The sequence below is a fragment of the Malaclemys terrapin genome, chromosome 8 (assembly GCF_027887155.1).
Source record: "Malaclemys terrapin pileata isolate rMalTer1 chromosome 8, rMalTer1.hap1, whole genome shotgun sequence".
Taxonomy (NCBI): Eukaryota; Metazoa; Chordata; order Testudines; family Emydidae; genus Malaclemys; species Malaclemys terrapin.
This window is the reverse complement of record NC_071512.1, coordinates 29,037,199-29,056,073: the sequence shown is the minus strand read 5'-3', so window position 1 is coordinate 29,056,073 and position 18,875 is coordinate 29,037,199. Positions and strand designations below refer to the sequence as shown.

Here is an 18,875-nt window from a genome sequence, read left to right as displayed (position 1 = left end):
TAGTTAAGCAGATGTTACTATCAAACAAAATATAAAAAGATCTTCAAACACTCTTTCCCTTTCATAAAATCTCTTGATAAGTGTTGTCACAATCCTACTAGGTCTCCACCATCTTCGAGGGTAGACAAATTCTGAATTCTAATGGAGAGAAAGCACGAAAAAAACTCTTAAAAAACTACGGGTATGTCTACACTACCCGCCGGATCGGCAGGCAGCGATCGATCCAGCGGGGGTCGATTTATCACATGTAGTCTAGATGCGATAAATCAACCCCCAAGCGCTCTCCCGTTGCCTCCTGTACACCACCGCCGCAAGAGGTGCAGGCAGAGTCGATGGGGGAGCAGCAGCAGTCGACTCACCACAGTGAAGACACCGTGGTGAGTAGATCTAAGTAAGTTGACTTAAGTAAGTTGCATAACTTAGATCGATTCCCGCCCCCAGTGTAGGCCAGGCCTAAAACTTGTTGGCCTTCTGAGCACATTGCAAAGCAGCAAAACAAAACCATTTTTTTCCCTTTGTAGATTATCTTTTTAAGCCAAAGTCATTATACTATTTAAGAATTGGACAAATTTTATTATATGAAAGAGAAGGCTAACTACACACATTTGAGCTTTGATCCTGTAGTCAGATAGGTTTCTGAAGATCCCTTCGCCCATGGTGAGTTGCACCGAGTTGAGCCGAATGTTACCCTTCTCTAAACTTTGGTGGGCAGCATAGTTCTTTTATTTTTGTGCCTTTATGTCTCCCTCTTCATTTTTTTTCTATTTACCTTCCTCACCCCATCTGTTTGTTTCTCTCCTTGCCTTCCTGTGCATTTTTTTGCCTCTGACCTTTTCCTGCCTTCATTTTAGTGCTCTCTTCACCAATCATGCTTTCTGTACACTTTGCCTGTTGAATACCGACAAGATGTATTATATGTGACTAATCTTTCCTTCTGTAGGTGAAAACCATGTACAGCAATTCTGAGGTGACACAATAGTTAGGTGGCAACCCCTGTGAGAAATGGCAAGGTAAGTACAGCAAAGTGGATCAGGAAGCAGGGCGTTTGTATGTGGCTAACAATGCACAGCAGATCTGTCTCTCAGAGATTTGACACATATGCTGACAGAATTAAGGACTTTCCTACACACAAATATTACACTGCTTTAACTAAGCCAGTATAGTTAAAGTGGTACAATCCCCCTAGCATGAATGCAGTTATACCAGCAGAACTGCATTCACATTAGGGATTGTATCAGTATAACTGTATCAACTTAAAAAAAGAAAAAGCACACCATACCACATAGTTATACTGATACAAAAACTGTGTGCAGAGAAGACCTTGGAGCACTAACAGAATCCCAGACTGGTGTGGTATGAAGTTACAGGCTGGCCTCTTGCACAGCAGCATTGTCACAAGAAGAGGCAGTATATTTGGCCCGTTAGCATGCAATTGGTAGGGCTCAGATTGGTAGCCAGCCGGCAGTGGCCCAAGTGTTTTGTACTCAACCCTGTGTGTCACAAAGACACAGTCCCTGCACCCGACGTGCTTACAATCTAAGCAACAGGCAGATGCTCCCAAAGGTGTCACTGCCCCAGTTTGGGAAGATCCCCCTGATTTTTCTACTGTGGCTCAAGGTGGTGAAGTGGCACCATGGCATTGTGGCGCGGGGTGTGACTTCACCACCAAAGACCCACAGCCAGGGCCCTGTGCCATCCCCACAGACCCAGATTCCCCTTCCCCCGGGCCTCAGAGCAGCCTGCCTACCCCGCTGCCAACAGACCCCCCCCGGCGGGTGCCACTGGACCCTCCCGGGCCGCGGAGCAGCCTCCCCATTGGACACGCCCCGCTACGAGCCTCCCACCCACTGATCCCTTGTGCCAGGAGGAGCCGTGTCCCTCACCAGCCCCCGGGGACAGGCTGCGGGCGGCGCGGCCGGGCTCCCTCCCTCCAGCCCAGGAGGGAAGTGGGGGGGTGGGAACCAGAACAGCCCGCAACATGGAGCCACCCGAGCTGGGGCGAGCGTCCTTCTCCCGGGGGAGGCGGGGCTAACCTGCTGCAGGAGCCGAGCGGAATATTGAGCCACGTGAGCCTCCATCCTCACCGGGGCCCCGGCGGCTGGGCAAAGCGGAAGCGGAAACAGCTACGCGCCGGAAGCGGAAGGAACGTGCAGCATGGAGACGGGAACCCTCACGTGGGAGAGAAAGGGAAGGGGCGGCCCCACGGCTCGCTCCGACCCTGAGGCAGAGCCAGCCTTGCGCACGCGGAGCCGGGCCGGAGTTTAGTGCGTGTCCCACTGCGCTGCTCCCAGGAGAGCGGGACCCGACCCGCCGGGCAGGAGGCGGCTGGGACTACCCCTGGGCTGGAGCAGAGGCCGCCCTCCTTCGCCAGAGGGCAGGGCGGGTGAACGCGCTGGGCTGCCGACACCATGTAACGGTGACCCACGTGCGCACAGGCACAGCAATGGTTTGACAGCTCAGTGGAGGATCTGAGCGTGCAACCAGCTGCGCGGTGGGCACTGAACGGTCCCCACAGGCGGAGGGCAGCAGTTAGTGCCCTTCCGCCAGAGCCTGCCCCTCTTTACTAAAGATTGCCTGGATGCCTGCCTAGTGTGGAGTTGTTTGGAAATAGAGGCTCTCCCTGTTTTCCATGGGGTGCGCTTTGATTTTTAAAAAAGCCCAGAGTAAGCGAGTCCCAGGATTTTAGAGGCATGGCGGGTGAGGAAATATCTTTTATTGGACCAACTTCTGTTGGTGAGAGAGACGTGCTTTTTAGCTACACAGAGCTCTTCCTGGGGCCCGAAGAAGAGCTCTACGTAGGTGCAAAGTTTGTCTTTCTCACCAACAGAAGTTGGTTCAATAAAGATATTTCCTCACAGGCCTTGTCACGTTGACTCCAGACAGGTGATCACCAGGAGCTGTGAATGCAGCGCCAGTCACCACCCTCCTTCCTTGGAGCAACGACTCATTCAACTGAATGTGCTGTGCTGTCATGTAGTGAGCATAAATAAACTGATATGGTATAGGGGAGATAAACTGAGTGGGTGAGACGGGATGAGCTGCTACAGCAGAGTCAAGGAGGAAGCATTTACAGAGCAGAGGGGAATTTATGTCATTGGGAGGCTGCATCTGGAGATTCATGATTACTGCCATGCCATTACAAGAATTCCCCCGAGTTCCAAGTTTAGGAGAGCAGCCCTGCTCAGTACAGCAATAGTCCACATACAGTGTGTAGTGTTACTTCCCTTATTCGCATAACTGCTTTAATACGACATGCTTATTGATGCTTCAGCATTGAAGCGCCTCTGCACAGCACCACTCTCCAGGCCCACCGATGGTAATGGCAAGGGGCGTGATGGATATTTGGTTGCACGAAACAATAAGATTTTTGTCCCCATACCATAGGTAAGAGTATAGGGCAATGGCACTGAATATTGTTACTATACTGCTACAGGCAGTGGTAGTTTTAGCTGACATTTCAGTGCTGAGAGTAATAAAGGTATAGAGAACACAGCTGCTGCTAGCACCATGAAGCCACCTGAGCCCATATACCACTAACCTGTTTACTGCATTGGTGTCAGCCAGTCTTACCAGGGAGTGGCATGGGATAGTGTCCTACCACAAAGGAAGAAATAAGGCAGCCATCCCTAGAAACCTTTGGGAGAAGATTGCAGAGTATCTCTCTGAAATTTCATTGAGGTTACAAAAGACATCCCTATGTGCATAAATAAGATGTTCTACGTAGCCCTCCCTGACACACACCCAGCCTAACCCAACAGCAGAATGAAAAATAGATGCCAACTCTACCTCTATGTGTTGTACTTAAACCTCTTCTCATACAAGTAAAACAGTGAGAACTCAATACCTGTGTTTGTTAACTAGGGGATGGGCTAGGCTAGGGGTCGGCAACCATTCAGAAGTGGTGTGCCGAGTCTTCATTTATTCACTCTAATTTAAGCTTTCACATGCCAGTAATACATTTTAACCTTTTTAGAAGGTCTCTTTCTATAAGTCTATAATATATAACTAAACTATTGTTGTATGTAAAGTAAATAAGGTTTCAGAATGTTTAAGAAGCTTCATTTAAAATTAAATTAAAATGCAGAGCCCCCTGGATCGGTGGCCAGGACCCGGGCAGTGTGAGTGCCACTAAAGATCAGCTCGCGTGCCGCCTTCGGCACGTGTGCCATAGGTTGCCTACCCCTGGGCTAGGCGCTATCTTTTAAACCCTGTAAGGAAGAATGCATGCACACACTTATCAGGGTCCCTTTCCCTTCTTTGGGCTCATCTGTGCTTGTCTGCTGGGACTGGCTAGATCAGTGGTCCCCAAACTGCAGGACACACTGTCTCAGGGGGTCACGGAGGAATGTTCAGGGGGATGCGGTAGGGCCAGGGCCAGCAGCCACAGGGGGGAGGGAGGGAGGGCCACCCAGCTTCGCTCCGGCCCCAGCCAAGGCCCGACTCCTGGCCATGGCTCCACTCCCGGTCGTGACCCCAGCCGTAGCTCCAGCCCCAATCTCAGTTCCTGGGAGGAGGGGGAACACAGACAGATTACATTATGGGTAAGGGGGAGCCATGACAATCAAAAGTTTGGAGACCACTGGGCTAGACAGAGATGGAGTCTTGAACAGGTCCGAGCTTGAACCCCCTGCTGCATTTTCCCTCTCCTCTTCTTCCACCTCACTGCTCATGGCAGGGGTCTCTGCTCCAAAGGTAGAAACCAGGGGTCTCAAACTCAATTTACCTTAGGGCCGTCCTCAAATCCTCCCAATGGGACAATGTCGTCACTGAAGATGGTGTTTACACCACTTTCCCAGCCTGTTTCCCACCCTTTTCCCTTGCTCCCTTGGCCTCATGCTGCCCCGGCTACCTTGCCTCCATGGCTGACTCCGCCCAGCAACTAGTGATGATATCTCTGTCCCTCTCCCCACAGCCAATGGTAGCTGCGGGGGGCAGCACCTGTAGCAGACAACTGGCAGCGTGGCTGCATGGTCTCTCCTAGTGTGACCAGAGAGCAAGTGTGAAGAATCGGGACAGGGTGGCGGTAATAGAAGCCTATATAAGAAAAAGACCCAAAAATCGGGACTGTCCCTATAAGATCGGGACATCTGGTCACCCTAGTCTCTTCTTCGCGGCTCCATCAAGCTGCCTGAAGTGAATGACACGTTGCGGAGTGCAACCTCTGGGAGGGTCCCACCATCCCACGAGCAGCAGGATGGAGCAACATTGGGGGGAGGGGCAAGTAAATCTTCTGCCCCCTCCCCCAGCCGGCAGCCAAAAGGGCTGGATGAAAGAACTTTTTTAAAAGTTTCTGCGAGCCGCAGTGGGGAGGTTCTTGGGCCGCAGATGGCCCGCGGGCTGGGACTTTAAGACCTGTGCTATTAGGGTGACCAGACAGCAAATGTGAAAAATCGGGATGGGGTGGGAGGTAATAGGAGTCTATGTAAGAAAAAGACCCAAAAATCAGGACTGTCCCTATAAAATCGGGACATCTGGTCACCCTACCTGGTATAAACAGTTGTCTACAGGGTGTCGGTTGGAGCTCCGCCAAGTATGGCATGCAGCTTGTTGTAAAAGCAGCAGGTCTGCAGGCTCAGTGATAGATCTATTGTTCCCCTCCCCGGCCTTGTGGCATGCATGGCGAAGTTCCTTCGCTTTCATGTGGCACTGCTGCTGATCCCTGTTGTAGCCCTTTGCCTGTATCCCCTATGCAATTTTGTTCACATTTCTACAGCTGGTGTGTAGTTGTGCTTGCACAGCCTATTCTCCCCACAGGCCCAGGAGATCCAATGCCTCCTGTCTGCTCCAGGCAGGAACATGTCTAATGCATGGAGCTGGCATGGTCTGGTGGGCAGTTTCACACAGCTAGGCTGAGCTCCTCGGCCTACTTGCCAAGCTGGGGAGTCAGGAAAAGGCATTTCAGAACACATGGAGGACTTTAAGGTGAGGTTGGCTTTTGGTCTCTGTGGCCCATGGGCAGAGGTGAAAGTAAGCCGGTATGGTCTAGCAGCCGGGCTCGGGCGGTGATTTAAAGGGCCCAGGGCTCCTGCCGCTGCGGGGAGCCCTGGCATAGGTGTCGACTCTGTGGGTGTTCCAGGGCTGGAGCACCCACAGGCAGGGCTGGTGCTACCATTAAGGCGAACTAGGCGGTTGCCTACGGTGCCAAGATTTGGGGGCACCAAAAAGCGGTGCTCCCAATTTCCCCCCCACGGCAGCTCCCCACCCCCCTGGCCCGGGGAGCCTGCCGCAGCTCCCCACCCCAGCTCACCTCCGCTACGCCCCCTCCCACAGCATGCCGTCGCTGCTCCACTTCTCCCGCCTCCCAGGCTTGTGACGCCAATCAGCTGTTTGGCACCGCAAGCCTGGGAGGGGAGGAGAATTAGAGCGGGGGCGGTGGGGAGAATTAGAGCGGGGGCAGCGTGCTCGGGGAGGAGGCGGAGCAGAGGTGAGCTGGGGTGAGGAGTGTTCAGACCAAAAGGGGCTTGTGATTCTTTAGGGGTTCTCAGTGAAGGACTGAGTTGAATGACCCAGGACGAGGAGAAATGGATATAACTCAATTTTATTATATGATAATTATAATAAAATGTTAATTTTATGAATTCTTATTAACTTGCTACTATACTATGTAACAGATTTTAAGCAACTATAATTACTATGTAACTAAATTTGTAACACTTGCAATTATTATGTAACTAACTTTAAAAAGTACTTACAAGATAAGGGAAAGGAAACACATTAACAATTGAGGCCTTTTTCAGTCTAACCACAGTATAGGGTAACAAGCAAAGTAACCACAAAGCAATGATCGTTAACTAATTACTTACAACCATGCAGATAACAGCAAGATAGGAGAGCATATACATAATGAGTTTGAGGGGGCTATACGACTCGCGCTCAGGCTGGATTGGGGAGCGGGAGGGTCAAACCCAAATTGATCAGACCTGGACTGGCCGTGACGTAGATTCGTTTTCGGGACATCTCTAATTGCTATACAGGGGCGACTAAGTATATAGTTTTTGGAAGTGAATGTGGCACACGTTGATTGGTTTTTTAGTGCCCCACTGTCTTCCCCTTATTAGGAAGAACAGTACAATACGGAAACTGCAGAAATGGCTTTTTGTGTGGTAACACTAGGGACAGATCCCTCATAAGTTTCCTGTGATAAGCACTATGCCCTAATAAGGTCATGCAGTCTATTGGGCCTCTTTCCTGGCTTCGGGTCCGCTGTGGGGTTGCGAAGCGGCCTGGCCAAAACGAATGGGGGCAGGGGGTATACGCTGTATTAACAGGGAGCTGCTGCACGGCTCCCCGGGCCGGGGGGGAACTGCCGCGGGGGGGGGGGGGGGGGCTGCGGCAGGGCGGGGGAGGAGGAGGCGCCTAGGGCGCGAAACTTCTTTGCACCAGCCCTGCCCACGGGGAAAAATTGGTGGGTGCTCTGCACCCACCGGCACCTCCCGACCCAGCTCACCTCCACCTCTACCTCCTCCCCTGAGCGCGCTGCCATGTCCTGCTTCTCCCCCTCCCTCCCAGCACTTGTGCCACGCAACAGCTGTTTTGCGCAGCAAGCGCTGGGAGGAAGGGGGGAGGAGGAACGTGGTGCGCTCGGGGAAGAGGCTGGGCCGGGGTGGGGATTTGGGGAGGGGTCTAATAGGGGCAGGGAGGGGGCAGAGTCAGGGGCCGGGGGCGCAAGCACCCACTAGGGGCAGCTCTAGGCACCAGCAAAGCAAGCACGTGCTTGGGGCAGCCCATTTGCAGGGGCGGCAGGGATCCAGCATGGGAGCTGAGAACCAACAGGGGCCCCTGGAAGCTGTAGTTCGTTGGTTAGCTCCTGCCTATAGAGCCAGCCCTGGAGCAGAACTACATTTCCCAGCATTCCCTTGGCCACTACCAACAGGAAAGAGCGGGAGGGAGTGAGGAAGCTGAGACCTCATGCTGTAGCCCGCTGTGAATGGAGAGCTACGCTGTGAGTAGAGATTCCATATTTTAACATTAAAAAAATAGGACACTCCACGGGGAGGAAGGGTAGCCCCACCTTGCCCCCATCCACTCCCTACAAGTGCTGGATTGCTGTTTTCTACTACTGTTTCCGACTTGAAGGAGACAAGGTAGAGATCTAAAATTTAAGCTTTTGTTTAGCTAGCATAGTTAAGAGGGGATGTATCAAAGACTCTAACATTTCAGCTAACTGTTGGCATTTTAAGAGTACAATAATTACAAAATAGTTACATTGCAATTATTGAGTAACCACACTGTGTTTGTTTTCAATATGTAATTACCATTAAATCAGATAGCCAGAAGGTTGCTTATATTACTGATTTACATATTCCCTCTTTGCGGAGTTCATCAATATATGTACTATTGGAAGGCATTTATATTAACTACATTGTATTTTTACTAATTGTTCTAAGTTATAACTGGGAAGGTCACTATATGTGAATCAGTGTTGAGTACAGAGGTATCAAAGGTATTACAGTACTCATATTACAAAGTGACCCTTTTTATTCCACCACTTTCTTAACTCCAGTCAGTTTTGAAGGTCACACCAAAAATCAATGCATAAATTGCTATACATGATCTAACTACCACTGGTCACTACAAGTAAAACATATCAAATCCCTATACAAAGTTCATTCTTTCTACATATTACTTCATTATCGAGCAGTGGGAGTCTTTTAAGATCCTCCTGTCAAGAGACTTCAATGAAGAATGCTGTGTCAATTGAGTGCTTTATTAAGCGGGTTGACTCTGCCTAACTAACACATCTAATCTAGCTTTAAGATTTGTCTATAGTTCTCAACTCTGTAGTATTAAGTACATGAAGCACTGAGGACATAGGTGCCGACTCTGTGGGTGCTCCGGGGCTGGAGCACCCACGGGGAAAAATTGGTGGGTGCTCCCACCGGCAGCTCCCCGCCCCCCCACCCCAGCTTACCTCCGTTCTGCCCTGCTTCTCCCCCCTCCCTCCCAGCACTTGGCGCCGCGAAACAGCTGTTGGCGCCTGTGACTGAGGATACCGATTTTAAATTAAAGCTACAGGGTTGAGCTGAATAAGACTGTTAAACTGAGCACTTCCGAGATTTGGAATGCATCTGGCATACTTTGGAAGCTAAATACAATTGTAAGATATCTATGACCTAATGAACAAGCCACTGTCCAGGTCCAATTCCCACTGAGCAGGTCCACCAGTCGTATTTTTCTTCAAAGGATTCCTCACTCTTGCATCCCACTGTGAGGAGATTCCACTGAGTGTTTGGCAGAGAGAGTATTAAAACCCTGTGTCCAGAAGTGTATGGGGAACTATGCCCAGACATCCAGGGCCACTGTTGTTGTTTCCTCTAACATATAAGATTTATATGTTAAGTGTCCACATGAAAGTCTATCTCCTACTTTACATTATAGTTAAATACAATTTCTGAGGAGTAATCTTTTTTAAAGACTTGATGCAAGTTTATTTTATTATGACCACTTAAAGTTAGTTCAGAAACATCCCCTATTCCCACCCCAAACATACAAGTGTGTAGACCAACTATGTAATTTTGTAATATTTTTAATTACCATTAATTCTGACAAAACCATTACAGTATACATAGGATAACAATGTATAGTTGTTGCCTATTAAAATGTTTCATACATAGAAAAATAGTATATACATCAAGAGACCTGCATTTTAAAAGTATTTGTCAGCTTTAATGGACAGAGACTAATGTAATTTAGTCTTTATTCTGGACTTAATTGCATTCTCTCCCCAATTCCACCCCACCATAGTAGAGTCATTACTATAAAGGTGGTTTGCAAAGGTTAGAAGTTTTTGAGAAAATAAAAAATTAGCACAATAAAAACCATTCAAATCAGCATTTTCAAGTTAAATTACCCAAATATTATATAACAAAGCAGCTGGTAGTTTGATAAAACTTAGCTATCAATTACAGTAATTCTGGACAAAGTAGTCACATCTCTTTTTCATAATTTTCTAGAGTACGGCAATATGGTAGATGTTTTTTAAAGCAGCATTATTCAAGTACTCAATTACTAGGTAATTTACTACAAAATTATAAGATTTTAAGATCTTTTTGATTTTAGCAGCAATACACCAAGTTTCATAGTTTATTTTTACTGACTGGAAATCCATTATTTGACATAATATAATCTTTTACAAACAGCCAATAACAAATCTGAGAAGTGAAATGCATTGTATTGACCTGGCGGAGGGCCTGATATAGCTCCCATTAAAATTAATGGAAAGACTCCATTGAATTTAATGGGACTTTGATCAGGCCCTAAAATTATCAGGTTTTTTTCCCCCCACTCCTACAAAACAGTGCAACTTGTACAGCTAAAAATTTGAATTGGATTCTTGGTAGTACAACACTGGGTCAAATTCAGCACCGGGATGCAGCTCTATGACTTCAGCAGAGTTACACCTTCTCACACAGGGGCTAACATATACATATTAGTATGTAGTGCCCTCAATCTGCAGAGAGTCTTATTTACTTAGAACAGTCCATTTTTGTAGAACAGAGGGTGTAAGTTTACTCACTTAAGTCTTTTTTGTATCATATAAAACTGCCAGTGCTCTATTCTGTGGAGCGCCTGTTCAGTCACCAAAAGCTCCAAACAAATTAATGATCCAAAGGAATGCATACAATTAAACTTTGTGAGAAGGAGTTCAATCTATGGGAGTGCAGAAAAAATAAATAGTATCTCTAATACTATGGAAAGCATAATCTCTTGATATGCTGGATCCAAACTTGCCATTTGAATGCTCCAATTGGCACTTGGGATTAAAATAGACTGAGCAGTTCAGCTCTTACTAAACACCCGTATGTGGATTGAACACCCACACCTGAAAGCTGGGCTCAGAGTCACACAAGCATTAAAGACTAAACTGTCTGCAAAGATGAATTAGTGACAAAGCTGTCGAGTATATCATGCAAATCAATTTGGGATGTGCTAGAGAAGACGGGATGGTAAAACACTGGTGCTTTCACATGTTTGCTTTGTATATTTGTATACATATATTAGTTGCTTTTTCTGCATTATTATTATTATTTTAAACTGTAGAAAAATAAGTAATAAAATATTCCTTAAGCAACTGTAGGGACTTCTCTTTATATGTAAGGACAAAAATCTTTAAAAGCACCTGCATGACTTTGGAGCCTAAGTCCCACTGAGTTACTTGCTAAAAAATACTCTGAAAATAGAGTTTAAAAATGGTAGAATAGCTATCCCTCGTTAGTGGATTAGAAAAGGAATGAGTTAGCTGTGCCCCACTTGATGGGAATAGTTGTATTAAAAAAACAAAAAAGAGAAAAAAGGTAAATTCATCCAGAAAGCTCACTTTATTAAAAAAAAACTAAAATTGACTTATGTTCCATGTAGCCCTCCTCCTACAGCAGTGGTTTCAATGGGCTTTTGGAATTGTTAAACAAACAGATCCATTATAAACATGATCTGAAAATACAAATCTCAAAAAAGTGCAAGTATTTCAACTCCACACCCATTTTTATGACCTAGCAGGAAATGCAAACACTTCACAGCTCAGAGTATTCGTTCACAGCACTTTAGAATCAAAAAAATGGTTCCCTGCATTCTCTATATTGTACAAAATATTAACTAGGAAGAGTTTGATGTGTTATAGCCATAGAACATAGCAGTGAGGTTCCTTCAGATTTATTTTATTGCAGTAAAACCTCTAAAAGGTAGAGCTGTACAAAATAAGTCTAAATAGAATATTATTTAAAAACAGCACTTCAGGCTGCATTTGTTCTTATTTAAAATTCTTTCCCAAAAATACATTCCTAAATATACAAACTATACAATCTTGTCACTTTAATGCTGGTTTTTCTAATGATAGAACAAAACTAAAAAAGTCTTTAGACATTAAAAAACCGACAAAAGCTCTAATGTACAAATGACTTGGTACCTTCATAATACCACATAAATAACTTCAGCAAAACCAAACTGTATTTATGGAATGGTCAGGGAAAACAAATACTTTATGGTGATCAAACATCATCTGCAGAGAGGGTTGGAATGTTTATCCTCGGTCGTGTGAAAAATGCCATCTTCTCTCTAAAAAGAAGACCACCGTCAGTTGTTAATATAATAAAGAATCCACCAGAGATTTGGACTTTCTAAGAGAAGAATGACTGCCCAGGCAACTGATACACAAAAATAAAAGCCCCATGCTTCACCACACACAAACGAACGCCTCTTATTTACATTTCAGAGACAGGCATTGTAAGTGGTTACAGTAAAACTAACAAAACTGTACTTGTTACAAAAAAGTGTCACTTTGCAACTATCATACCATTTTAGGTCTCATAAGTGTGTTACAATAAGACAGCCACAGGTAATTCATTTATTAAACAAAGGGACAGACAAATTAAGCAGCATTGTGCTACTGCCTGATAAGGAAAATATTGGGATCCAATCCTGTTCTCATTAAAATCAATGTGAATTCTGTGGATTTAAATGAGCACAGGATTTTAGTCTTGGATAAGAAAATGCAGATCTCTCTAACTCAGGCAGCACAGTAACTGTCTTTTGTAAAGGACACTTACATTTGTGGTGAAGTCAAGTTATCCAAAAGAAAAAAGGGTAGATTTTTTTTTTGCAGCAATAACTTTCTCCTCTTTAGAAACATTCCTACCTGAATGACTGTACCTCCAGGGGCTCCTTACGACTCTGTCCTCGTAGCCTGTGTACATCCTTGGCAGCTGCTCTCATCATTTTATCCGCTTTCAGCTCACACTTGTGTTCTGTTTTCTCGGCCTAATTGAGTGATGAAGAGAGTGAAACCTTATGAACAATATAGAAGATACCAATTCATTCTTCCCTAAACCAACAAGCTCATGTTATGTTAACAACGTTATTTCATTTGTATGTTGAAGGAGAGAAATAAAGGCATTCCGGTGAGATCAACTATGTGGGGCCATAAACCATAGAAGCTGGAATAAGATTTAATAAGAGTTTTCCACCTCTAATATGCCCATTCATTATGAATACAATGCAGCCCTTCTGCAATGTCTATTCCAGACTATTGGCTGGAATTGTGGCTGCTGACCCCTGGGCAACCCCTCTGTCTGGGGTTTGAGACAAGCAGATCAGCTTCAATGAGCATCCAGCAGTACCCTCAGCAGCTCAATCCCAAAAGCCCCCTGCATGCCAGCCTGTTCAGAGCCAGAATGAAACCCTTGCACAGCAGATGCAAAAGCCCCCCTGCACATCAATCCTGTCTGCCTCAATTCCAGCATAGGGGCCCCTGCAAAGTCTGTGTGGTGTAGAGGGAGCCCTGACCGCCTGGGTGGACTTCATGCAGAAGGAATAATATAAGTCAATGGCACAGAGTGTGTGTGTGTGTGTGTGTGTGTGTGTGTGTGTGTGTGTGTGTGTGTTTTTGATGTGGCATTTACAAGATTATGAAGCTGAAGTAGAAGAGGGATGAGATGTGTGCCTTTCATATGAAAGAGGTTGAAAGCACTGTGCCTCCAGATGTGCTCTCTCTGGACTAACCTGGGGAATTAGTTAAGATAAAGAAAAAAAGTTGCAAGTTTAGCTAACAATTAGAAGTCTATCATCAAAGGGATTATCATAATCAAATAAAGAACAATCCCATTTTTTTGTGAAATTGCCAGAAACCTGCCCACTTTGCTATTACCTCTACTTCAGCTCAGCTGCTGAAAAATTGACAGTAAGTAAGTAAGAAATGCATGTAAGAGGATCTTGCCCACATGCTCAGGGTCTAACATGCTTACTTTTACATAACATGATTTAAAAACCTTTTACACTGTGTATCGAGAGATCCCTTCCGCAGGCAGCTTTTAAAAACAACAAACAACAACAACTGAAATATGTCTCTGTGCAGGCTTGATCCAAAAGGCTCTAGCCAACCAAGCATCTCAGGGCAAGATCCTCTGACCAGACATATTTCTGTTGTTGTTTGTTGTTTTTAAAAGCTGCCTGCGGAAGGGATCTCTTGATACATGGTGTAAAAGGTTTTAAAATCATGTTATGAAAAAGATGCCTTACATGCATTTCTTACTGTCAATTTTTTAGCAGCCGAGCGATGGTTCTTCAGAGGACTTGGAGATTTTGGACACCAACAGCTCCGAAGGACCGAGTGGTTTGGGCCCGATCTGTTTTTACCCAGACACAAAACCAGATGCTCCACAGAATGCTGAAACAGCGGGGGACACTTATTCTATAGGCCTGTACTATCTAAAGTTGAGGGAGAAATTAGGTATTAAGCCGCTGCGAGTTCATAACCGTAAAACCATGATGCGTGCAATTGTGCGAACGGCTGTGCACGGAATCATCAAGCACTGCCTGAGAGACAAACAAAATGAGGATTGTCCTGGGTGCGCCATAGATGCCCCTGGTCAGAGGCATCAGGCCTGCGTGTACTGGTCTTTAGATGATGTGAATTGTGAAATTAAAGAAACTAGCAGTAGTTTGTGTATGGAGAGTATGTTAAATATCATCACGCTGGGATACGCGCTGCAGTGCCTTAACCCAGAAACATTTAGCTCTAGGGGCAAAATTGGTGGACAAACTGACAGAGGCCGAGGATCCAAATAGCGTTTTAGATGAAATCATCAAACCGACAGATAAATGTTTAATGCAAAATGTTGAACATCTTCTTCATTCAGCAAATTACAAAATCTTGCTAAGAAAAAACACTAACAGTTAAGAGAGTGTTTTGGAAACAAAACAGGCCATGTTGTAAAATAAAATGTCAGTTGAAAATAACTGTGTAAAGCGTGTTTTTATGGAGTTCAAGGGATGTGGGTTTTGTCAAAAGGGCGGTAGGTTGCCCCCATAGGATACGCGCAGTTAGGTTACAGTTTGTCAACAACAACAAAAGGTATATGAATGGCCTGTTCCTCCAACAAAGGCCCAACCACCTCGCCCAGCCCTGGTGTTTGTGCATGGGGGTTATAGGCTCCCTATGGACCGTTGCAAAGCAGCCCCAGAACCCCTCTTAAATCATACCATCTTCCGCTTCGGCTGCACCTTTTCATTTCCCCCCGGCCCAGGCCCTCTGCATTAGGACTTAATCATAGCCCCTCTGGTTTCAACAATGTCTCAGGGCTCTTGTCTACTGTTTCATATTATTTAATGCTGTACATCATCTAGGGTTACAGTTTGCATAAAAGTGTTTTATAAAAACAAAACAAAATATATCCTCTAGGGGCTTAGACAAGATAATGATCAACAAAATTGTAATTATTGCTTTGCAGACCTTGCTACAAGTATCTTTTAGCTTGTTTTTGTTAATATTTCTGATAGGCCATAAGATGGGGGAGATAATACCTCATAAAGTGGAAAAGTGCTTCCAAATGATAAAACGCTTGCCCATGCTAAAGCATAACAACTAACACAGACAGGCTGCCTACAAAACCGTTTCACTAAAAGAGTTATCAACATGCCCCCTAAAACTCAGGAGAGCTTGCTTACCCCCATGGCCTTCTCTCTGTGGCTCTGGCTTTTAAAAAAAAAAATTGATTGTCCCTGGTTTAGATTTTAAAAAACATTGAGAAAGAAGAAAGAAAAAAAAAGTGGTGGGGGGGAGAAAAGTGTGTGTGTGTGTGGAGAGAGTGGGGGTGAAGAAGGCTCCATATCTCTGGTAAAAAACAGCTAACTTTTTTTACATAAGCTAATTTTTCTTGTGTTTTTTATATAAATCCAAACTTTAAAAAGCAATCTTGGGGTTTTTTTTTTTTATTAAAACACATATGTAAACTCCCCTCAATTGCCAGTTTTCATATTCTTACCCATGTGTTGTTTTGGTACTTTAAAAACACTATTTTTAAAAGAACAGGCTAGTATCTTAAGCCATTTTAGTTCACTAAACTTCTACAAAATATCCCTAAGAGGGGCCTTGTTTTGTTACAGCTCAGGCAATACTGCTTTTTCATAATAAACTTTTAAAAAAACATAATGCTTCAAATAGGCCTCACTGCATACAGAATATCCTTTAAAAAGGTCATGTTATGTTACATCTCAGTCAATTCTGTATTTTCGTTTTAAATGTTAAAAACCTTTATATAATGAAACACTGCATGTTTAGCAAGTGTTAAAAGTATGGGGGGAAAGTCAAGGGGTGAGGGTATTCTTCAGATAGGCTATCTCTAAGCTTCACGCAGTCACAAACCCAGTGGTTTTTGTCTTTTAAAATCAGTAAATGGAATAAAATACTTGTTACAACTTCCATAAAGTATCTTTCAATGCAATCTTGCCATTTTTTTAAAACTTTAACAGCGTTTTAAAAAAAGTTAGAAAAGAAGTCTGTGTAAAAAAACTAGGGTTACCATATGTCCGGGTTTTCCCGGACATGTCCGGCTTTTGGGTCTTTAAATAGCCGTCCGGAAGGAATTTGTAAAAAAGCTAAAAATGTCCGGGATTTCCCCCCAGATGGCTATTTAAAGACCCAAAAGCGGCTGACAGGGCAGCCGCGCTGGGGGAACCGCGGCAAGCCGGCGCCACTCATCTTTCCTCCTTGGGCCAGGGCGCAGCTGGGAGCTCCTGGTGCGGCGGTGTCAGCCCACGGGGCCCGCCGCCCGGCCGGCAGGAGCCTGCAGAGCGCAGCCCTCCCCCTGCCCGGGGCACACAGAGAGGCAGCGATGAGGTCTCGCTCCCCTGCGTGCTGCAGCGGGGCGGGGCTTGTAGACTCGGGCAGAGAGCCCCCCCCGCTCCTGCCCCCCTCCCCTCGACCCGACCCAACCTTAGGAAGGAGCCAGAGGGACTGGGAGGGACCTGCCCCTCTGGCAGGTCCCTCTGGGGGGGCGCCCCTCAGCCCCACTGCCCTCAGCCCCCACCCTGACCCTGTTCCCTCAGCCTCCCCCGCAGTGTCCTCCCTGTGCCCCCCACCCTCAATCTACTGCCCTCAGACCCTCTGACCCTTTTCCCTCTGCCTCCCCCACAGTCCCTCCCCTCCCCCCGGATCATCTCACCCTGCATGGATGTGGAAATCTGTCCCAGATTCCAGGCTGTCGTTAGCCCCTGGGGCAAAAGATCAGCAGAGGTTTCCAAAGGGAAGTTTGCAGCCTTTGCTCAGACCCAAACATTTTCACTTAAAAAAAAAAAAAATAAAAAAATAAAAAATACCCAAACCCATCCTGACACCCATCTGCTCTGTCCAGATTTGCTGTTATCCCTGTTGAGGCCAAAGTGGTTTGAAAAATTAAAAATCCTTGACACCATTGTGTTGCTTCCCCCTGTGTTGCTTGTTAATCTGATGGACCTACCAATAATGAATAAAGATGAATGGCCTGGGAGCAATGTGTCAGGCAGACAGTTTGTCAAGTAGGAAAGTGAATGCTGAAGCCCTCACAAAATGCAGAGGCTTTTCTTAACCTGAGAACTGAAAAAGAGCCAGATACCCTGCATGGGTTTGAAAGTGACAAGAGCCTAGCGACTGATCAGAGCAGCGCCAGGTTTGAAGTGACGAGGAGGGTCTGTGTCATGAAGTCTGCATTTCCACTGAGGACTCTTCCATCGCCAGTGTAGCGCTGGTGCAGGTCTGCCGCCCAGCACAGCAATGCTGTGAGGTGCCAGTGTAGACCCGACCCACTGCCCTCAGCCCCCACCCTGACCCTGTTCCCTCAGCCTTCCCTGCAATCCCCCCTGTACCTCCCACCCCGAACCCACTGCCCTCAGTCCCTGCCCCCATTCCAACAGCCTCCCCCACAGTCCCCCTGCTCCCCCCAACCCACTGCCCTCAGCCTTGTCCTACCCCAAATCTCTTCTTCAGCCTCCCGTCATCCCACCCCCCATCGCTCCCCCTGCTGTCCCACCCCCTCAACTTCCCCCCATTCCAGTCCTGCTCCCCTCTGTCTCATCCCCTTCAGACCCTGTCCTTCTCCCCAACCCCCCGACTCTCCCCAGCCCAGCCCCATTGTCTCCCCCACCCCGCCCCACCCCACTCTACACAGCTCTCTCTACCCTGTCCCATTCATGCTCCCCTCAGCCCCTACCCTACTCCCCCATCCCAGTCCTGTCCCATCCCCCTCAGCCCCCACAGTCCCAGTCCTGTCCCCCTCAGTTCCTCCACCCTGCTTCCCCTGGTCCATTCCCACACACCCACCGACTCCCTCGACCTCCCTCCCCCCAATCCCACTGCCTGGACCCACCCCCGTCCCACTCAGGACATGCATGAAAAAGAAGCAATGGGCTTAAATTGTAGCAAGGGAGATTTAGGTTAGACATTAGGAAAAGCTTCCTAACTGTAAAGGTAGTTAAGCACTGGACAAATTACCCAGAGAGGTTATGGAATAGCAGTCATTAGAGTTTTTTAAGAGGTTAGACAAACACCTGTTAAGGATGGTCTAGTTGTTATTACTCAGTCCTGCCTCAGTGCAGGGGTTTGACTAGATGACCTGTTGATGTCCCTTCCAGTCCTACATTTCTGTGATTCTGTGCAGCTGCCTAGTAGTAGTGGCACACAGTTCTTTGACATGCAGGTTTATAAAATTGTAGTTAATATACGGTTTAGAGCATAGCAGTTTTAAAGCTCTGCATGTTCAGACCAACTGAGCTGAAAATTGTGATCTTGTATTCAAAACTATTAAGATGTGGGCTGAGATAAAATCAGCATGAATTGCTCAAAAATATCAGTGGAATCAACATTGCGCTGCTATATATTGTAAAACATTACAGTGAAATCTTGCAAGTATTACATAGCAGGCCGCCTTGCCCAAGTGGTAACTAAGCATAACATCTCCCTGTTTCAACATTCTTAACTTGTATCCCTCCTAGAAGTTTTTTTTTTTTTTTTCCAAACACTGAATGCTGCTAAGTTATGAGTTTTAACAGGTTTTTTTTCTTTTAAACCACAGCACTGAATGTTATTCTAAAATTGTTTTCCAAATATTCTTAAACTCCCAGTTTACCCC

At 46.1% G+C, this 18,875-nt stretch overlaps 2 protein-coding genes across 3 annotated transcripts in view; both read right to left on the bottom strand.

The window, feature by feature from the left end:
- The window catches only part of RARS1 (arginyl-tRNA synthetase 1), a 35,403-nt gene extending 33,264 nt beyond the window's left edge, over positions 1–2,139 (bottom strand). The window contains exon 1 of the mRNA XM_054038744.1: positions 2,034–2,139. Coding sequence (XP_053894719.1) covers positions 2,034–2,078 — 45 coding nt within the window. The 5' untranslated portion in view covers positions 2,079–2,139. The remainder of the gene's footprint in view (positions 1–2,033) is intronic.
- Positions 2,140–9,510: 7,371 nt separating this feature from the next.
- The window catches only part of WWC1 (WW and C2 domain containing 1), a 159,717-nt gene continuing 150,352 nt past the window's right edge, over positions 9,511–18,875 (bottom strand). For both annotated transcript variants that reach the window (XM_054036718.1, XM_054036719.1), the window contains 2 exons: positions 12,632–12,753; positions 9,511–12,051 (listed from right to left, as the gene is read on the bottom strand). In XM_054036718.1, the coding sequence (XP_053892693.1) occupies positions 11,985–12,051; positions 12,632–12,753 (189 nt within the window). In that variant the 3' untranslated portion in view covers positions 9,511–11,984. The remainder of the gene's footprint in view (positions 12,052–12,631; positions 12,754–18,875) is intronic.